Here is a 22,445-nt window from a genome sequence, read left to right on the forward strand (position 1 = left end):
TGTATTTCCCATATTACTAATGTGGTCAACATTTTTCCATTTTATAAAATTCACTTGATATATTAAAAATGTCTGTTAGAGTCTTTCGTCCTAGTTGTTTGTTTCTTACTCATTTATAAAAGTTGTTTTTATACACTGGGTTCCAATATATACTTTGTTGGGTTTATGTTCTGCAAATGTTATATATCATGTATTTCTTAAAATCAATAATGTCTTTCATTAGAATTTATCATATTTTTTCTTTCTCTGGAGTGGTACATAAAATAACAGTATGTCTTAAAATCAATGACAATGAAGGCACCTTAAAACCTGTGAAATACGGTATCTTCTCCCTGATAGAAGCTTGGTATTTTTTCCAATGTCATTATAGTATCTTTTGATACACAGAAAATTTAAATATTAATATAATTGAACTCGTCAAGTATTTTCTTTATTATTAGCATTTTTGTGTCCTTTTTTAAGAAATCTGTCTCTACCTCAAAAATTTTTAATTATTTTCCTATATTTTCTTTTCTAAATTAAAAAAATACTTAAATAATAAGAGAGTCATGTAAATTTTTCTCCATGTGAATAACTTTTAATATCAAGTACCCCTTCTCTCAGTGTTCTGGCTTTGGGAAATTTATAAATTTCTTAAGTATGTACAATGGCATTTTCCTTTTATATACTCTGATATCTGATAGGACAAATTTCCCTACATACTTTTTAATAATGTCCTCCATATATCATTTAAAATCAGCCTGTCAATTTTCCTCAAAAACTCTCATTAGAATTTTTATGGAAGTACGTTGTATCAATAGATAATTTGAAAAAAATGGACATTTATATCATCTTCAATCTTCCAGACCATGAATATTGTTCACCTTCTCATTGAGTTATGTCTTCTTTAATAAATTGCAAGATAATTACAATAATTTTCTTCATGTCTAATGTATGTTGTTATATTCCAAAGAATTTTACTTTTTCTATATTTAATAGAATTCTTTAATTAAATGTCTCACTGCTAATTGCTGCTACATATATAAAATGCAATTGGTTATTAAATAGAAGTCATTATCTAATCACCTAACTCTCATTTATTTTAATAATTTAATTCCAAATTCTGGTTTCTTAAAATGTAGACAATTATAACATTCACTTTATTTCAATGCCTAAAATTTCTGATGCATTAATATAGAATCCACTTTCTGTTTCTTATTCTAAAGGAATGCTTTTTATGCTTTGATATTTTTATAAAAGATACTGCATTTTTTTGTAAATCTCTTTAACCAGGTTAGTAAAGTTCCTACTTTGTCCTATTTGGTTCAGAGTTTTTATCATGAATGTTTTGAATTGTATGAAAGACATTTTCCTTCTCTGTTGTGATGATGATGTGCTTTTCATCTTTAATTGGATTACACAGAAACATTTTATGATTTTCTGATGTTAAACCACCCCTGCCTATCTGAAATAAATCTTTTTTATCTTATTTTTATTAATTTTAATGCAGTGACATTGATAAATCAGGGTACATATGTTCAGAGAAAATATCTCCAGATTATTTTGACATTTGATTATGTTGCATACCCCTCACCCAAAGTCAAATTGTCTCCCGTCACCTTCTATCTGGTTTTCTTTGTGCCCCTCCTCTCCCACCCCCTCTCTCTCTTTCCTCGCCCCCTCCCAACCCCCACCCCACCCCTCGTTACCATCACATTCTTGTCCATGTCTCTGAGTCTCATTTTTATGTCCCATCTATGTATGGATTCATATAGTTCTTAGTTTTTTCTGATTTACTTATTTCACTCAGTATAATGTTATCAAGGTCCATCCATGTTATTGCAGCAATATATTTGCTGATTTATCTCCATGGGCAAGTGAAATAAAAGACAGGATAAACAAATGGGACTATATCAAACTAAAAAGCTTCTGCACAGCTAAAGACAATAAGAACAGAATAAAAAGACAAAGTACACAATGGGAGAACATATTTGACAATACGTCTGATAAGGGGTTAATAACCAAAATTTATAAAGAACTTGTAAATCTCAATACCAGGAAGACAAACAATCCAATCAAAAAATGGGCAAAAGAGATGAATAGACACTTCTCCAAAGAGGACATACAGATGGCCAATAGGCAGATGAAAAAATGCTCAACATCACTAATCATTAGAGAAATGCAAATTAAAACCACAATGAGATATCACCTCACACCAGTCAGAATGGTGCTCATCAACAAAACAACACAGAATAAGTGCTGGCGAGGATGTGGAGAAAAGGGAACCCTCCTGCACTGCTCGTGGGAATGCAGACTGGTGCAGCCACTATGGAAAACAGTATGGAGATTCCTCAAAAAATTAAAAATCAAACTGTCTTTTGACCCAGCTATCCCACTTTTAGGAATATACCCTAAGAACACCATAGAACTGTTCTAAAAGGAGAAATGCACCCCCATGTTTATGACAGCATTGTTCACAATAGTGAAGATCTGGAAACAGCCCAAGTGTCCGTCAGTGGACGAGTGGATTAAAAGCTATGGTACATATATACTATGGAATACTACTCAGCCATAAGAAATGATGACATCAGATTATTTACAATAACATGGATGAAATAAATCTTGAATAAGGTAACACTACTTGGTTATTTAAAAAATACATTGTGGGCCCTGGCCAGTTGGCTCAGTGGTAGAGCGTTGGCCTGGAGTGCAGAAGTCCCAGGTTCGATTCCCAGCCAGGGCACACAGGAGAAGCGCCCATTTGCTTCTCCACCCTTCCTCCTCTCCTTCCTCTCTGTCTCTCTCTTCCCCTCCCGCAGCCGAGGCTCCATTGGAGCAAAGATGGCCCGGGTGCTGGGGATGGCTCCTTAGCCTCTGCCCCAGGTGCTAGAGGCTCTGGTTGCAACAGAGCGATGCCCCAGAGGGGCAGAGCATCGCCCTCTGGTGGGCAGAGCGTCGCCCTCTGGTGGGCGTGCCAGGTGGATCCCGGTCGGGCGCATGTGGGAGTCTGTCTGTCTCTCCCCATTTCTAGCTTCAGAAAAATACACAAAATAAATAAATAAATAAATAAATAAATACATTGTGAGATAAAATTTGCTAATATTTTATTTTAAATTCTTTTTTTCTGAGAATAGCTTATTATTTTTCTTTCTTACACTGACTTCTTTAAGATTTGGTGAGATATTTATATAGTTTTATATCTTTTTATATTCTCAAATTATTTGTATAATATTAAAATATATTTTTTTAACTATACTAGAAATCACCTGTAAAATCATCAGTGCTTAGTATTTTCTCAGAAAGATTTTAAAAATTGATTAGCTTCCTTTCACTGTTAATGGCTGGTATAGACAGACTATTCTGGGATAGCATTTAGTCTCTCAGCTAGAAATGGTCAAGTACAATTAATTGTGTTTGTTAATTGCAGTTTGTTGCTCTTTAGATATACTGATATATCATGATGCAAATTTCTACTTTTAAATTTAATTTCAAACTACCTTACCAGTTCTTAAAACTAACTATAGAGCCAGAATTGTCAACCTCGCAGTCTAGTTGTGAAAGCACCGTGTTTCTGTATTCTTTCTCTGGAAGTGATTGGAGGGGTGATTAATTATTGCAAAGTATGTTTTTCTATGGCTGCTATAACAAGTTATCACAAATTTAGTAGCTTATACCCTCCAAATCTATTATTTTATAATCTTCTGTGTTAGAAGTTTGACCAGAGCTCACTGGGTAAAATCAAAGTGTCACACAGCTGGCCATCCTTTCTGAAGGATCTAGGAAAGAATCTCTTTTCTTGCTTTTTACAGGTTCTAAAGCCAATGCTACTCAGGTCCCCTTCCTCCATCTTCAAAACCTGTAATGACGAGCTGAATCCTTATCTGATCACAACTCTGTGCCTTTCTTCAGTAATTGCATCTCCCTTTGACTCTCCGGCCTTCCAGGAGACCTGTGATTACATTGAGCATAGCAAGATGGCCCAGAATAGCTCAAGATAGCCTCCCTATTTTAAGGTCACTTGAATTACACTTTATTTCTCCTGAAATATAAGGATGCCATCACACATCATAGTTTATCCAATCTAAGGTTTTTAAAACTTTATATTAAACTGTGATACATCATCAATTCAAATGCTATAGAAATGTTCACCAGAAACCTATGTACTCTTATTGATCAATGTCATCCTGTTAAAGTTAATTTTCTAAATAAAACTTAAAAATTAAAAAAAAACTTTGATAACAATTCTAATAGGCCATTGATTACAAAATAAATCTCAATGTTAAAAATGTTAAAAGGTAAACACATATGTTTTAGAATTGTTATTTTGTTGATTAAAACATTTAATATGTTTTTTTCTTCCAGTATTTAGATACTTACCTACCAATCTACCAAAGTATCTAACTAAAATAACAGGGAAAAGTATGATTCTGGGGGTGCTGAAACAACTTTTACTTTTTACCCTTAAGTAGCTTTTCAAATATAAGCTTAATAAGTACAACTTATCCACTGAAGCATTTATTTTTATATCCCATAACACTGCTATAGCTCAGTCATTTCAAATGCATTTATCTGTTGCATCAGTGAATAAGCAAAATATCCTATTGTCTCAAAATTAAAATGCTGGCAAATAACAGTTGTTTCCAAGTTTATATTTTTCATTTTTTGACACAGTACTATTCTGTAGCTTCATTCAAAGATATTTTTCTCACCTTAGGTGTCCTAGTTGTATTCTCCTCTATTATACAGACACATGTTATAGAGGAAAGCTGACTCTCATTATAGTAAGATCATTACTAATAGTGATGCTGGGCAAATGTGTAACCTCTCTGCAGGAAATAAAAGGAAGTGATAAAACTAGTCATACTGAGTGCCAATTAAATTCTAGTTGCCTTTGCAAGTGTCACAGTTTCACAACATTCTATGAAGTTGATAATATAGCCTCTATTTTCGTGTGAAATGTAATGTGACATTTCAATACAATCACAGAAAGGTCTGTAACAATATATAGCTACTAATTTCTCAACCAAGAACTGTGGTACTAGGATTTTCTCCATTCATTCATGAGAGAATTTAGACATGAAAGAAGCAGTATTAGGAAATGTTACATGTTAATTATAAAATTGGCTTTATAAAAAAACTAAGAAACATAAAGGTAAGGAATGCAAAGTTGCAAGGCGTTCAATAATAAATAACATGCCCACATAACAGAGCTCTGATTTACATCCAGATGTCTGACTTCCAAAACTATGCTCTGTTCTGTTTCAGGGTTTTCTTCCTTTATAAAGTAATAATGATAATAAAACTAGAGACTTCAGATTTTGAAGGTATTAAATGAGATAATGTCCATAAAAGTGTGGCTCCAATTATGATGAACAGCATAAATCTTACCATTACTTTTTAAATGTAGGCATTCCTAAAAAATAATAAATATATGAAATATCGGCATTCCTATAGGGAATATAGACCATAATATTGTAATATCTACATCTGGTGCCAGATGAGTACCAGACTGATCACTTTGTAAGGTATATAAATGTCTAATCAATATGTGGTACACCTAAAAGTAATATAATATTGTATGTCAACTGTAACTGAAAAAAAATCTTTAAGATGTGGTATTTATACACTACTGAATATTCTACAGCCATGAGAAAGGAGAATATCCTGGCATTTGCACCAATAGAGATGGACCTTGAGCACAGTATGCTAAGTGATATAAGTCAGACAGAGGAAGACAAATAGTGTATGATTTCACTTATATGATGTGGGATCCAAACAAAAAATCAAACATGTAAAAAAAGAGGGGGTGAATAAAATTGTCATCACTAGATGCTAGAGGAGAGAATAAAATGATAGTTACCAGATTGAAAGTATTTATGGGTACAAACTTATAATGAGCATTAAAAAAGCCATATAGATCTAATGTACAGCATATTGAATACAAAATATTGTACTAAGTATATAACGTGATCAATACTGTTACAATACCCATAGTACAATATATAAATGTATCAAAGTAATGCCCTGTACAATTTAAGTTTACACACTGTTATTTGTCATCTTTATCCAATAAAAAAATTTTCTCCAAAAAATAAGTAAAATATATGCATTCCTCTCCATTTATAACTCAATAATATATATTCAAAGCTCTTAACTACTGGCCTTCCTATCTCACTGTACCCAGAAATATAGGGAAGTTGTCATTTTAAAGTGATCATTCAGGCCGAGAGAGGAAAGAAGGCACACACAGATTAAGTATCAGACAAAAGTATGTATAACCCATAGTATTACATGAAGAGATTTAAACATATGTGTCAATAAATATTTTACTGATGTAAACCCTAAATCTTTTTGGGTTTGTTACACTATAGAGATTGAAAGTTCTAAAGATGACCAATAAGCTACATATGCTTGTTAAATTTTTAGAACAAGTCACAGAGCAGGTTACCAGCACTCTTAATAGTAGTAGAAATTATTAATATTGCCCAAATTCTTCTTTTCTTATAAATGCATATATGAATGTCAGAGAAGGTCTATGCCAACTGCAAGTTACAGGAATAAAAACCTTAATGTGGCTTAAATACTAAGCATATTTACTGGCTCACGCATTCAGAAACCGAGAGATTAGACTGGGCCCAAGGTTGCAGAATGCAGGGATTAATCAAAATTGTCAAGAGAAAAGACACCTTTCCTTCCCCCATTCTGCTGTTTGAGTTCAGATTCATCCCAAGGCTGGTTTCATCTGTGGTTATAGCTTCCTTGTTTACATTCAGTGATGACATATATGAATAAGCTTCAACCATGACAAATGTTCCTCTCTTCAGGTTAATGAGGCAAACATAGGGGACAGGTCACATGCCCCAAACATGGCAGGGCCATCTGCTTACTGGTTTAGAGTTGAGGTTCTGAAATGATGCCCTGGACAGGTTAAGACTGAGCATAGCCCATGGCTGGAGGACTGTCCATTCTTACATGGCACTGTGGCTGCAGTGTAGACACAGGAATGACGGTGGCAATCATCAAACCTATTTCTCACAAATACCTATAAATCATCTCACAGTATGACTCTCACTTGGTTGGTATAAGTTTTCATTTTCTCTTTCCCGAAGAAATATTTCAGGTTTTACTCTGTTCAAGACTAAATAGGGCCTCACCTGTGGTGGCGCAGTGGATAAAGTGTCGACCTGGAAATGCTGAGGTCGCCGGTTTGAAACCCTGGGCTTGCCTGGTCAAGGCACATATGGGAGTTGATGCTTCCACCTTCTCTCTCTTTCTCTCTCTCCTCTCTCTCTCCCTCTCTGTCTCTCTCTCCCTTTCTCTCTCCTCTCTAAAATGAATAAATAAAATTAAAAAAAGACTAAATAGGATAAAGACTGCCGCAACATATTTGGGCTGAGAAAAAGAACTGCCACAGGGCATAGAGAGGGAAACTAGGATTTAGTGGTGATATCAGAGGTGACTCCGGGAATTTAAGAACACAATCCCAGTGAGGTCTCCGGAAGGGCCCAGACTTCCTACTTCCTGTGTTGTAACAAGCTCTTACTGGGCAGAGCTAGCAAGCAGAGCTGGGGACTGACCACACTGCTTTGCTGACTGTCCAAAACACAGCATGGGATTTCATTAATCAAATACTCTAAACCAGAAAATTAGTTTCATAGATAATATATTAGGCTGGCAAGAAAGTAATTTCGGTTTTTTAGTGTGAAATAAAACTCAGTTTTTTTGTACAAGAATACACTTTAATTAATTTATATACTTTCCATTTTGTTCAATAACCCTTTGCCATCTTTCTTGCAGCTTCATGGTTCCATGCTCATAGAAATTTTGGTCCTTATCAGCAAAAAACTGAACCAAGTTGCAATTTAAAATCATCATTTGTGAAAGTCTTACCATTCAAAGAGTTTTGTAAACTTTGAAATAAATGGTAATCAGATGGTGCCAGGTCAGGGCTATATAGGGGAGGTGACATCACTTCCCAACCAAGCTCCAGTAATTTCCCACAAGTTACTAAAGATGTGTGAGGCTTTGCATTATCATGATGAAATACAATTCCTTGGCGACTTGCCAATTCTGGACGTTTTTCTTTGATTGCTTTTATCCAATTACATAGTTGCTGACAATAAACATCTGAATTGATCGTCTGGTTTCTTGGAAGCAGCTCAAAATACACAACACCTTTGTAGTCCCACCAAATTGACAGCATGCCTTTTTTTTAATGCAATTCAGCTTTAGATGTGGTTTGTGCTGGTTCATCACACTTGGACCATGATCATTTTTCAAATGATGTTACTGTAGATGACCCATTTTTCATCACCAGTGATGTTTCTTTTCAAAAAAGGGTCAGTTTTAATGCACTTGAGATGCATATCGAAATACCGATTCATTGTGTTTCAGGGGTAGTCAACCTTTTTATACCTACCGCCCACTTTTGTATCTCTGATAGTAGTAAAATTTTCTAACCGCCCACCAGTTCCACAGTAATGGTGATTTATAAAGTAGTGAAGTAACTTTACTTTATAAAATTTATAAAGCTGAGTTACAGCAAGTTAAAGCACATAATAATAATTACTTACCAAGTACTTTATGTCAGATTTTCGCTAAGTTTGGCCAAATAAATCTTTATAAAACAACTTACTATAGTTAAATCTATCTTTTTATTTATACTTTGGTTGCTCCACTACCACCTACCATGAAAGCTGGAATGCCCACTAGTGGGCGGTAGGGACCAGGTTGACTACCACTGTGTTAAGTGAATCTCTTTCAATCATGTGGAACCCAAATATCGAGCTTCTTAGCGAGTCCAAGACATTTTAAGTGATTTTCAATTGTTGTGTGAGATACATTTAACCTCTCTGCAACCTCTCGAATGGTTATATGATGATTCTCTTCAATTATGGCTTTGATTTGGTCATCATCAACTTCAGTAGGTCAACCAGAACATCTTTGAGTGAAAAATCTCCAGAACAGAATTTTTTAAACCAACTCTAACATGTGCGTTCTGATATGCAATCAACACCATAAACTTCACATACCTTTTTGTAGGTTTCAGCAGCTTTCTTTCCTTTACAGAAATAAAAAAGTAAAATATGCCGAAAATGTCTGTTTCCACACTCCATGTTAAAATTGACCCTAAACTAACAGCTACAAACAAAATTATGCACAACTTGCTTCAAAAGAAACCTAAATGTGACTGATATCAAATATCAAAAGGAAAGAACCATAACACTGACAGAAGTCCTTCAAAACAATTACAACGCTATGTGTAACAACCAAAAATACTTTCTCGCCAAACCAATATATTACTAATATTCTATTTTCAATAAGCAGATTTAGAAAAATGTGAAACAGTCATAATCCCCAAAAAGAAATTGATTTGCCTCACATTAGTACTTGATTCCTTAATCCATGAGCCCATGCCATAAAGGGTTGTAATTATTGAAGATACTGCTGATTTATCTCAAGTGCTTGAAACAAGCAAGAAATTGGTCTCACTTTAAAAGGGCAACATAGCTGTTTAAATGGAGAAAATTCATTATTTTGAGACAAGCTTTATTTGAATTCAGAAGTTCACATGGTTAGGTTGATTAAAACTATATTAAGCTTTAATTTATGGAGATCTAGGCAAGAAGAGAAGAAAACTGCAGGAAGCAGGTGAGTTAACATTAAGAAAATTATCCCTAAAACAAGTCAGCTTTTCCTTAGGTGTCTAGCTCTTTTCATGCTTGAAGTCTCCCTGTATCAAACATTCCTTTGACTCCATCATTATCTGCTTTATTTTTTCTAACTATTTACCATATATTAATCTCAGATTTTAATCATCTGAGGAAGTTGATGAGAATTTAAATTAATGAAACTAGTTAGGATTATTTTTTAATACCCATAGTCCTTTATTCTGTTTTAATCCCCTTTTTATTGTTCATCTCTCAAAAAAAACCCTCAAGATAATTAAGGTACTTATTACCCTGTGGAAATGAACCCCACATTATGTCAAAACCAGTTTATGATTCTTATATATACCTTACCAATAATATCTTATTATATATAGCTACATGACTTAAAACTATATATATAGCTATATAGTTATATCTATATAGTTACATATACTTATAGGTAAATTTATATAGATGCATTGTATTAGCATATATGTGGTCATTCTCTCAAAATTGAGAACTGTAGTTTCATGGATTCTATTGGCTATTTGATTGTTTCAGGAACTTTAGATACCTAGGAAAAATATAAAAAATTTGCTACTTCATGTATAGAATATTATCATTAGTGATGTAAATTAAATGAACTTTCTTTTAATGCAAAGCACTTCAAGCATATAACTTAAAAATACAGCTTTTAGGCTAATAAAGGTCAATCATACTGTCAATATATTTTGCCTTAGTTAACAAATAATAATATAATTTTATTAAATCTATGTGTATAATTTCAGGAAAATAACAAATAAGAACTCATTATATTCTTAAAGTAGCATTTAAATTTTTTTCCAAATATATACTATATATAAATCTTTAAGCTGTTTTATAATATATATGTATAATATATACATATCTTTAAACTTTTGACAAATGATTAAGCTATAGGTTGAAAATATATCTCTGATATTCTAAAAACATTCCATTAAAAGTGGCACCCTCTGATAATTTCCTATCTTTAAATAAATGAAGTGTTCAAGGTTCCCAGAACCTTGAGGTTCAAGGTCCTCTTAAAAGTGTTAAAATTGTTATAGACACTTACCAACAGTATCACATGGTTCATCTTTGTGTACACAGAAATCTTTCCTATAAAGAAAATATAAATATTAAAGTAAAAATAAACTTTCCCACAAATAACAGAGACTATGTGACTCTATTTAACAGTTGTGTGAATAATAAACCACAATCCTTACCTCCAAGATTTAATAAAATTGGAAATTAGATTAAATAATTTTTAGTTCTAAGAAAATGTGAGAATTAAAATTTTTATGATACCTTTTTACCTGATACAATCCAGAAAAATGTTCTATTTCACAGTGTTTCAAAAGTAAATTTCTATCTTGTTTTGGTTGTCACATGATTTTTTTTTTTATTCCAAAAAAAAAAAATTTATCTGGTATTGGGACATGGTTTCCTGTTTGAAAAATATTGTAAGAGCTCTACTTTACATGATCTAAAACTAATTTCAAAATTCAATTTTAAAATGTGAGAATTACAATTTAAAACAACATAACATTTTATAAAATGGGCAAAATTTTTAACACAATTTTCTGATGGGCATGAAGAATTTAGTATTGTTGCACAAGCTGTAATTTAAAAATGAATAATATACTATAATTTGCTCTTTATTTGACTACTAAATCTTGGAGTGCATTCCATAAAAATTATAAACTTTTGACGCACATTTTCAGAAAACAAAACCTCTAGTATTCATAAATATAGATTAGAAGTCTTCAATTACCTAGATCTTTCTCCATGCACTTGCTTTCTGGTTAACTTTTTGAGTTATAATCAGGATGCATCATGATTTCTGGTTAGTTTTAAGATTTCTTTTTGTCTTCATCCCAGCCAGATGTGTCTAGGTACTGATTTTGTTTTTATTTATTTTCTTTGGTACTTGGTATGTTTTTTAGTTAGAAGACCCATGAATGCATGAAAATTCTTATCATTTTCTATTCAGTTGATCCTCTCACATTTTCTCTACTCTCTTCTCCTGAAACTCCTTTAAGTATATGTATGCTCTCACTTTAATTTCTGTAATGCCCAAGAACGATTTTGTATTTCCATCTCTTAACCACTCTATGCAACTTTCTGAGAGAATTCCCTCAGATCTACCATTCAATCCACTAGTGCTCCCTTCAGCTGTATCTAATCTGATTTTCAATTCAGAAATTAAAATTTTAAGTATAATGCATTTCTTTTATAATTGTTTAGTTTTTCTCAATTCTTAAATCTACTCTTCTTTTTTCTAAACCACCTTACTATAATATTTTGAATTTTTTTTTGGTTCTTAATCATGAGAATATGCTTTTATAATCCCTGTCACCTTTTTCTAAAGAAAATAAAATTCTTTACTGTGATTCTTGGCTTTTACAATGAAAGACGTCATTTTGAGTTTTGGAATTCTATTGTGACTCATTTAGTTAAACTCATTTCTGGTTGCCTTGTGTAGTATAAGTTTAAAGAGGGCCACTTCAGAGCAGTTTTTCACAGGCTTCTCCTAAATGCTTCAATGGTAGAATGACATTCTTAGTAATGAAAACCAGGAAGGTGCTGTTCTGTCCTAATCTGGGGTAATGGTTGAGATAGAATGCTTCCTGTTGACAACTTGTGCTTCTTTGCAGAGCTCTTACCATATCACACTTTCATTAAAGGTATAGGTACCTACAATTTCTGGCTACATCCTCAGACTTTTTTTTCATTTGAGAGTTAAACCCAATAACACAGATCTTTGAGTCCAAGCCTTTCCCAGGGCAGCTATGACATTGCCTCAGAAGCATACTACTTTTTTTTTTTTTTGCCAGAGCCCTCTTTTTTTGGCTTATAAAACATACAAAAGGGTTTTATTGCATTTTTTTCTACAATTCCTATATGCCTAGAAATGGGAACACTTTCTGATCATCTAGTCAGCCATATTAAAACATAATTAAAAGAACTGAACCAATCTGTGACCATATATTAACTAAGCATAATGAAACATATATCTGTTTATTGTTAATATTAGATCTTAATACACATAGAACCTAGCCATATAGGCCTTATTTTATTATTCTATTTATATCATGTATCTACTTTTACCAAACTCTTTAAAAAAAAGAGACAGAAAGACTGCGTAACTGCTTAAATAAGATGCTCATATTGACTGCAGCTGATAATATTTTTTTAGAGGCTTAAAAGTGGATGATATAGTAAGAGAATGTAAAAGGCCTCAGATCATCCAAACCCAGTGATTAATATTTCCAGAGTTTTTTTCACTGTATTTTTTTCAACCCTCTTCCCCTTCACTGTCTTTCTTGATGCCTTGTTTTTCAATTCTCTCTTTGATTCTAAGCACTACACAGAATCATCTCCAGCTATCAAAAAAAAAATCTGAAACACTTCTTCTGGTACTTAATTTGGGTAAAGTTGTTCCTTGTCATTCAAAATCAACATCAAAGAATACTAAAAAACATATTCCCTCCCCCCAGTATTTTAACATTTTCAGAGTCTGAATTTAAGTACAGATAAAGAACGGAAAAGCTTGGCTGACATTGTTTTTAACCAGTAAATGATTAGGTATTAGTATTTCTCTGCATCAGAAGATATAGAAATCGTATTAAATAATGAATAGTTCTTATTTTGCAATTAAATTTGCCAGAAAATGGAGAAAGAAACACCCAAAACAGATGATACTGAATAATATGGTAATGCAGAAAATTAAAGAAACACATAAAATCAAATCTTCACGTTAGGGCCAAGAATCACTGAGTGCACAGTATATTCAGATGGAGAGGGAAAGGGATTTTATATGTTTTTTCTAAATGTACAAAACATCATATCATCATGCATGAGGCTGCAACATGACTATTTGATTTACATGATGTGAAACAAGGGACTTCATCTGTAACTAAACAACATAATAAAACAATGACAAATGTACTGCTTATTGTCAAGGGCACTTAGAGTTTGCACAGCCAATTTCTGTTGATTTAGCAAACAGCTGAACAAAGCATATTAATTCAAGAAACTCGAGTTTTTTTACCCCAAAAGTGTTACTCTCAATACAATTGACAATAGTCAGCAGCACTTCAAACTTCAGATCAGACGATAATTCTTAATCTTCAACTTCTTCAGATGATCACAATAATATATTCTTAATTTTATAATATTCAAAGATTTATTGGGGATGCTGGGGGATTTGTTTGCTTAGACCTATGATCATACGAATTAAAATTCTCTCATTTTTGGCTCATGTTGGCTCAGTGCGCCTGAAGTCTGCATCATAGAGTTTCATTAAGTGAGTTTATGGAAATGATACTGTTAGACTTTGGCAACTGGAAAGGCCAATAAATTCTGCTTAAGTTCTGATTTATATTGAAAAAAATGAAATGTAGCTTTTAATTTCCAAGAATGAAGATGCATCTGAGAATAAGTCTCACTGTAGAGTTTTATAGTGCTCTGGGTTATACCTATAAATGACTCATTCAAATATTATTCAATAATTTGTATTAAATATATTTCTGCCATTTCTATATTTTATTAAATTTTCTATCTTACATGCCAATGTCATTAGTTTGAGACTAACTTTCAGAAGTACTGTACATAAACCAAAAGCATTTCAGTAAATAGGAAAGGCAAAACTATCATTAATAAAATGAAATCCTAAACTAAAGAGTGTTATCAAGAGACGTAGACTTAGGTTCTCTTCCTGACTTCAAAGAGCAATGTGTAAATTCACTAAGAAATCATAGATTTGGCAGTTAGGATAATATGTTTTGTGTTTTTGTTACTATGAGCTCACAAGCACTAGGTCAGCTTGAAACTATTTACTTCACTGTAGCCATAGAACTTACCAAACACATTACTGCAGATAGGTTGGGATTTATACACACATTATTCATTTTAGTTGAAACCAAAATCAATAGATAAGTTAAAATTTCTTTCTAATAATAAATTCACACAATGCTTACTAATTATCTAAGATAAGCATTCAACTAGAAACTAGGCTGGTTATGAGATTAGTTTGTCAAATAGGATAAGGACATAAAATCCATGGAGATTAAATGTTCTATTTTTTTTCACAAGTCCCTTGCAAAGCTAAAGATCTGTCCACATTTATGATTACACTAACTAAAAAAAGGATTCTTCTTTAATTAGTCAAACCATTCTTTTAGACTACTGATCAAATGGTGCTCAGTCACTTAGCAATAAAACATTCCCTTTCGTGAGCTGATTTTCACTGTAATGGCACTGAAAACAGTGAAATGGGGAAGCAGTGACCCACCACATAGACCTTATCTCTATGAAAAAAGGAAGAATCATTTGTCAGTATCTATTAATATTTAATATCTGTATAGCCTCTAACAGATTTTTTTCTATCTTCAACCACAGATTTTTATTCCCATTACTTTCCACAAAAGAATAACAACAAGAAGAAAAGACAGAAGCGATCTATTAAGTTCTTTTCTAAATTCTACTCGAGGTGCAAAAAACTGAAGTCATCATTTCTGCTAAAGGATTGAGGAGGTGTACAAAATTTTTTTTCCATGAAACATGAAGTGGCTTAGCAAAACGGTAACAAATTTTATCAAAAAGGTTCTTCCAGCCCTGGCTGGTTGGCTCAGTGGTAGAGTGTCAGCCCTGTGTATGTAAGTCCGGGTTTGATTCCTGGCCAGGGCACACAGGAGAAGCTCCCATCTGCTTCTCCACCCCTCCCCCTCTCCTTTCTTTCTATCTCTCTCCTCCCCTCCCACAGCCAAGGCTCCACTGGAGCAAAGTTGGCCCAGGCGCTGAGGACGGCTCCATGGCCTCCCACTTCAGGTGCTAGAATGATTCAGGTTGCAGGGGAGCAACACCCCAGATGGGCCAATCTCCAACCCCTGGTGGGCATGCCAGGTGGATACCAGTCGGGCACATGCAGGAGTCCGTCTCTCTGCCTCCCCACTTCTCACTACAGAAAAAAAAAATACACGCACAAAAAAAAAGGTTCTTCTATTAGGTTTTGAACAGTGAAGCTTGAGTTTTTTATCTGCAACTAAAGGATACACTAGAAATAACATTGTCTTATCTTTGAAAAATATAATTTGGACATAGGGAGTCATGTGATAGTAGTTCAAGTTTTGAAAATCTAAGGATAATTATTTTATCAATTGACCTGATCGAGCAGATTGAGATGATAAAATACAAATTATTGTGTTTTCCTGGATAATTATTTAGACTAGCCTCACAAATCCCAGATATTATTACATTCAGCTCATTCTTTTAATATATTATCTTAGCTATAGCTAAACATGAGTTTGATTGCATTTTATGAGCATTCAACAAAAAGATTTTATTTCTAAACACAATAGCAGGTACAATTTAATCACTCTAAATAAATATTAGCATGTTTACAATATATAAAGAGGTTTACGTTTTACTCTAAATGTGAAAAATCAGAAAGTTATACACATATAGAGCCATTATGTAAATCAGGATACTTATATGCAGTAAAATGTCTGCTCCTCCCCCAAATGACATAGACCAGTATGGTTCTATCAGTTCCTCTTGCTGCTGTTACAGTTACCACAAATGTAGTATACTGCTCACAAATATTAGGGGATATTTCAAAATGAATATGAAGTGATAAAATATCTCCTAATGTTTGTGAGCAGTATAATTTAAACAACAGGAATGTGTTAGCTATAATTCTAGAGGTCTGAATCTAAATATAGGTCTCACTGGGCTAAAGTCAAGGTGTTGTCAGGGCTGCATTCCTCCTAATGGTCCTAAGGCAGATCTGTCTCCTCATCTTCTCCAGCTTCTAGAGACTACCTGTGTTCTTTGGCTGTGGCCCTTCCACCATCTTGAGAGCCAGCAGTATATATAGCCTCTTCCAGTCTCTCTGACTCTGACCTTCTGCTCCTTTTTACATCTTTTAGGATTCTTACAATTTCCACATTTCCCCATATAAGATGCACCCTTTTCCAAAAAAAAATGGGGTCTAAAAACTGGGTGCATCTTATACAGTGGTTGTAAAAGTTTTTTTACTTGCATTTACCACTTTTTCACGCTTGTTTTTGCGCTCACTGTTGAAGACAGTGATTCATCATCATCAGACATAGATGAAGACAAGCTCATGGATGGGAGTTTTGACAGTGATGAGGAGTTGTATGAATCTTATGATGAATAAAACTTGAGTTCAGTAATTTTATTATACATTCTTTTTCAAATGTCAGGCCCCAAAATTAAGGTGCATCTTATATATGGGGAAATATGGTACATTAGACCCATCTAGATAATCTGGGATAATCTCACCTCAACGTCCTTAATCACATCTGCAAAGTCACTTTTGTCATACAAGAAAACATATCACAGATTCTAGTGACTAGGATGAAGACATTATTTAGCCTTCCACAATTAATGACAAGAAAGGATTTATAAAACATAGTATAAAGTGGGGGAAAAAATAGAGAAAACTGTGTATAACATGACACAGCATTCTTTTTTTTTCCTAATAATTTTATTTTTTTAATGGGGTGACATCAATAAATCAGGATACATATATTCAAAGATAACAAGTCCAGGTTATCTTGTCGTTCAATTATGTTGCATACCCATCACCCAAAGTCAGATTGTCCTCTGTCACCTTCTATCTAGTTTTCTTTGTGCCCCTCCCCCTCCCCCTTTCCCTCTCCCTCTCCCCCTCCCCCCGTAACCACCACACTCTTATCAATGTCTCTTAGTTTCACTTTTATGACCCACCTACGTACAACATTCTTTAGAATACATTTCAACTCAACACTAGTTACTCTTGAGCAACTTGTACCATGAGAATATATTCATGCCTTGCTTGAGAATTATGCTACAGTGTTTTCTAAAGAACTATTTAGAAACAAGGAAATGTTTGGACTAAATTTTTAAGGGAAAATATGTATTATAAATAGTATATAAAGTGGGTACTTAAACTCCATGAATGATATTCTTTCTTCTGTGTAGAGGGGTAAACAAGTGGTTGTTAATTTCATTATTCTTTTATTTCTTAATATACATCACACAACTCTTTTTTTTTATAAGAGAACATTTGTGTTGCCTTGCTAGTGAAGACTAGCAAAAAGGGACATAATGATGAAGACTGGTTAGTTAAAAGTGTGGCTTTTATTTCATCTTTCTTGATAATACCACTCTAAGTGAAATAAGTCAGGCAGCATTAAGTTAGGAATAATATGATTTAACTAATATGTGGGATATAAAACTAAAAGCAACAAATGAACAAATAAGAAAAAAAACAAACAAAAATTCATACACACAACCATAATGTAAAAATATCAGATGGGAGGGGTGTGAGGTCAAATATGTGGTGACGAAAGATTTGCCTGGGTGGTGGGCACACAATGCAATTTACAGATCATCTGTCATAGAAATGTACACTTGAATCCTGTATAATCTTATTAACCAATGTTACCCCAGTAAATTTAATTTTTAAAAGAACTGTTGCGGAGATGACGTCAGAGTAATGGCGGGGTAGGAAGCGATACCGATAAATCTCCCCCAAAACTCAACAAGATCTTCAACCAGAAACAGAAAAACCTATACTTGGAGCTTCCAGATGCTTCGCAATACACCCAAAGATAAGGAGTGAGGGATTCCTCCGAGTGCCTCGGCAGTGCGCACCCGTGTCATCGCACAGAGGAGCAGAGTCAGGGGCCTTTGTGTGGGCCAAAGCTGAATCTCGGGCCGCCCCAGCGCCTTGCAAAAGCCGCGCACGGGGACGGAGCGAGACTCAATTCCAACGCTGCAACTTTTCCCTGCGGTCGGGGGTTTCACTCAGAGCGTGAGACTGCTGGCCAGATATCCTGGTCTGCGCGCGCAGCCAGTGAGTGAGAGTTTTCTCCAAGCGCCCCGGAAGTGGGCACCCGCTTGTGTTACCGGACAGAGTGGCAGAGCCAGAGGTCTGTGAGTGGGTGGAAAGCCCGCCTGATTATGCTAGCAGCTCTGACTGACTGAGCCTTACCCAGAGCCCTGTGCTGAGTGGAAATAGAGTGGGGAGTTGCCAGCTCTTTGAGCCTCTTACTATCCAGGCAGAGGCAGCAGCAACCCCATAGCTGGATTATCAGGCTACTAATTGAGGAAGGAAAGACTAGGAGAAAGGCTCCAGGAACACGGACTCTCTCACTGTCGGAGCCTATAAATGCTAATAGCCTCGACTGCCAACGGGACTAAAGCACAATACATGACATTGCCATAGAGACTTATCAACTGCAAACCTCCACCTGAGCGTGGCAAAGGGGCAAAACCCGGGGTACAGAGTCACCGACCAGGAAGAGGGAGAGAAAAGAAAAAGCAAGAAGATAACCTCTCAAAATCAAGAATAATCTGCAGACTTTATAACCTATCCCATTTTATTATATTTGTTCGTTTGTTTCTCTTATCTTCATTCTTGATACTTTTTTTTTTTCCTCCTCCAATTTGGCCGATTAACTCTCTACCGGTCTTACTCTCTCCTCTCCTTGAACTACACTACCCATAAGTGTTACATCTCCCATTATCTTTTCTCTTCTCTTCCTTTCTCTCTATGAGGGTTGCACTCCAAAACCCTTAACTCTCTCTCTCTCTCTCTCTCCTTTCTTTTTTCTTCTTTTAGTGGTTCCCTCTTTTTTTTTTCTCTCTCTCTCTTTCTTTTCTCCCTCTATATTAGTTTCTTCCTTTTTCCTTTACATCTCCTCTCATTCAAACCTCAATAACAAACAAATTATCTTATCTGGGACTCAAACTTATGTTTGTGGCATTTTGGGGGGTTTTTATTTCACCTTTTTAACTCACTAGCAGGGCTCCCATCCCTGGCTCTCCATATTATCTAGTTCTTGTTCCACTAAATACAATAGTAATTTTTTAATTTGTCCCCCCATTTTTCCGTTTTCCTCTTAATCCTCTCATCATAACTCTTAGACAACCAACACCTAAAAGCAAATCATTTTATTCTTGACCCAAATTTTTTCCTTATTTGCTTTTTGTGGGTCCATACACTCTTTTTTTTCTTTTTTCTTTCTTTTTTATTTTTTTTTTTTTTTTGCCCCTTTATTACTTTTCCCCAATTCAGGCCCTCCATCACAGGCATTGTTTGTTATAATTCACAGTCCACCACAAGATTTTATCAAGAAAGAGGGGAGAGGAGAGGAGAGGAAAAAAGGAGGGGGGGGAATAATTTCCTTTTTTTTTTTTTTTTTTTTTAATTTTTATTTTATTTTATTTTTCTTTATTTCATTATTAATTTTTTTTAAAAAAACAACTCTTTTCGATTTTTTTTATTATTTTTTTAAACTTTTTATTCTTTATTAAATCTCATTAATACTATCAACAAAACCACCCTCAGATGCCATTAAGGAAGAGAAAATCGAATATCATGGATACAAAAGAAAGAGAGGTAACACAGCTAGATGAGGAAAAATCTATGGAGAAAAAATTTAATATATTGGAAACCTTGGAGCTAAATGACAGAGAATTCAAGATAGAAATTCTAAAAATCCTCCGAGATATACAAGAAAACACAGAAAGGCAATTTAGGGAGCTCAGAAAACAACTCAATGAACACAAAGAATATATGTCCAAGGAAATTGAAACTATAAAAACAAATCAAACAGAGATGAAAAACTCAATTCACGAGCTGAAAAACGAAGTAACAAGCTTAGCTAATAGAACAGGTCAGATAGAAGAGAGGATTAGTGAAATAGAAGACAAGCAACTTGAGGCACAACAGAGAGAAGAAGAAAGAGACTCAAAAATTAAAAAAAATGAGATAGCCCTACAAGAATTATCTGACTCCATCAAAAAGAATAACATAAGAATAATAGGTATATCAGAGGGAGAAGAGAGAGAAAATGGAATGGAGAACATACTCAAACAAATAATAGATGAGAACTTCCCAAGCCTGTGGAAAGAACTAAAGCCTCAAGTTCAAGAAGCAAACAGAACTCCAAGTTTTCTTAACCCCAACAAACCTACTCCAAGGCATATCATAATGAAATTGACACAAACCAACAGCAAAGAAAAAATTCTCAAGGCAGCCAGGGAAAAGAAGAATACAACATATAAAGGAAGGCCCATTAGATTATCATCAGATTTCTCAGCAGAAACTCTACAAGCTAGAAGAGAGTGGACCCCAATATTTAAAGTCCTGAAAGAGAGGAACTTTCAGCCACGAATACTATACCCATCAAAGCTATCCTTCAAATATGAAGGAGAAATAAAAACATTCACAGATACAGAAAAGATGAGGGAATTTATCATCAGAAAACCCCCACTCCAGGAATTACTAAAGGGGGTTCTCCAATCAGATACAAAGAACAAAAAAAAAACAGAGCCACAAGTAAAAGCTCCAAGAAGAACACAATAAAACCAAATTTAAACTGTGACAACAACAAAAAGAAAGAGGGGGAGAAGATGGAGATTAACAGTAGCAAAGGACGATGGAGTGCAAAAGTACTCACAAAATAGTTCGCTACAATGAACAGGGTAGGGACCCTTTTCATTATTCAAAGGTAACCACCATTGAAAAAACCACCACAGAAGCACATGAGATAAAAAAGATAGCAACAGTGGAAAGATGTATGGAATACAACCAAATAAAAACAAAAGATAGAAAAACAAAAGAGAAGGATCAAACAAGACACAAAACTAACAGAAAGCAAGATATAAAATGGCAATAGGGACCTCACAAGTATCAATAATTACACTAAATGTAAACGGATTAAACTCACCAATAAAAAGGCACAGAGTAGCAGAATGGATTAAAAAAGAAAATCCAACTGTATGCTGCCTACAGGAAACTCATCTAAGTAACAAGGATAAAAACAAATTCAAAGTGAAAGGCTGGAAAACAATACTTCAAGCAAATAACATCCAAAAAAAAGCAGGTGTAGCAATACTCATATCGGATAATGCTGACTACAAGACAGGAAAAGTACTCAGAGACAAAAATGGCCATTTCATAATGGCTAAGGGGACACTGAATCAAGAAGACATAACAATTCTTAATATATATGCACCAAACCAAGGAGCACCAAAATATATAAGACAGCTACTTATTGACCTTAAAACAAAAACTGACAAAAATACAATCATACTTGGAGACCTCAATACGCCGCTGACGGCTCTAGATCGGTCATCCAAACAGAGAATCAACAAAGACATAGTGGCCTTAAACAAAACACTAGAGCACCTGGATATGATAGACATCTACAGGACATTTCATCCCAAAGTGACTGAGTATACATTTTTCTCCAGTGTACATGGATCATTCTCAAGAATTGACCATATGTTGGGCCACAAAAACAACATCAGCAAATTCAGAAAAATTGAAGTTGTACCAAGCATATTTTCTGATCATAAAGCATTGAAACTAGAATTCAACTGCAAAAAAGAGGAAAGAAATCCCCAAAAAATGTGGAAACTAAACAACATACTTTTAAAAAATGAATGGGTCAAAGAAGAAATAAGTGCAGAGATCAAAAGATATATACAGACTAATGAAAATGACAATACGACATATCAGAATCTATGGGATGCAGCAAAAGCAGTGATAAGAGGGAAGTTCATATCACTTCAGGCATATATGAACAAACAAGAGAGAGCCCAAGTGAACCACTTAACTTCACACCTTAAGGAACTAGAAAAAGAAGAACAAAGACAACCCAAAACCAGCCGAAGAAAGGAGATAATAAAAATCAGAGCAGAAATAAATGAATTAGAGAACAGAAAAACTATAGAAAAAATTAATAGAACAAGGAGCTGGTTCTTTGAAAAGATCAA

The 22,445-nt window shown here is 34.4% G+C and overlaps 1 protein-coding gene across 1 annotated transcript in view; it reads right to left on the reverse strand.

The window, feature by feature from the left end:
• Positions 1-22,445, reverse strand: part of ADAMTS19 (ADAM metallopeptidase with thrombospondin type 1 motif 19) — a 446,085-nt gene that overhangs the window by 272,213 nt on the left and 151,427 nt on the right. Inside the window, exon 7 of the mRNA XM_066341625.1 lies at positions 10,723-10,766. Coding sequence (XP_066197722.1) covers positions 10,723-10,766 — 44 coding nt within the window. The remainder of the gene's footprint in view (positions 1-10,722; positions 10,767-22,445) is intronic.

Source organism: Saccopteryx leptura, chromosome 6 (assembly GCF_036850995.1).
Source record: "Saccopteryx leptura isolate mSacLep1 chromosome 6, mSacLep1_pri_phased_curated, whole genome shotgun sequence".
Taxonomy (NCBI): domain Eukaryota; kingdom Metazoa; phylum Chordata; class Mammalia; order Chiroptera; family Emballonuridae; genus Saccopteryx; species Saccopteryx leptura.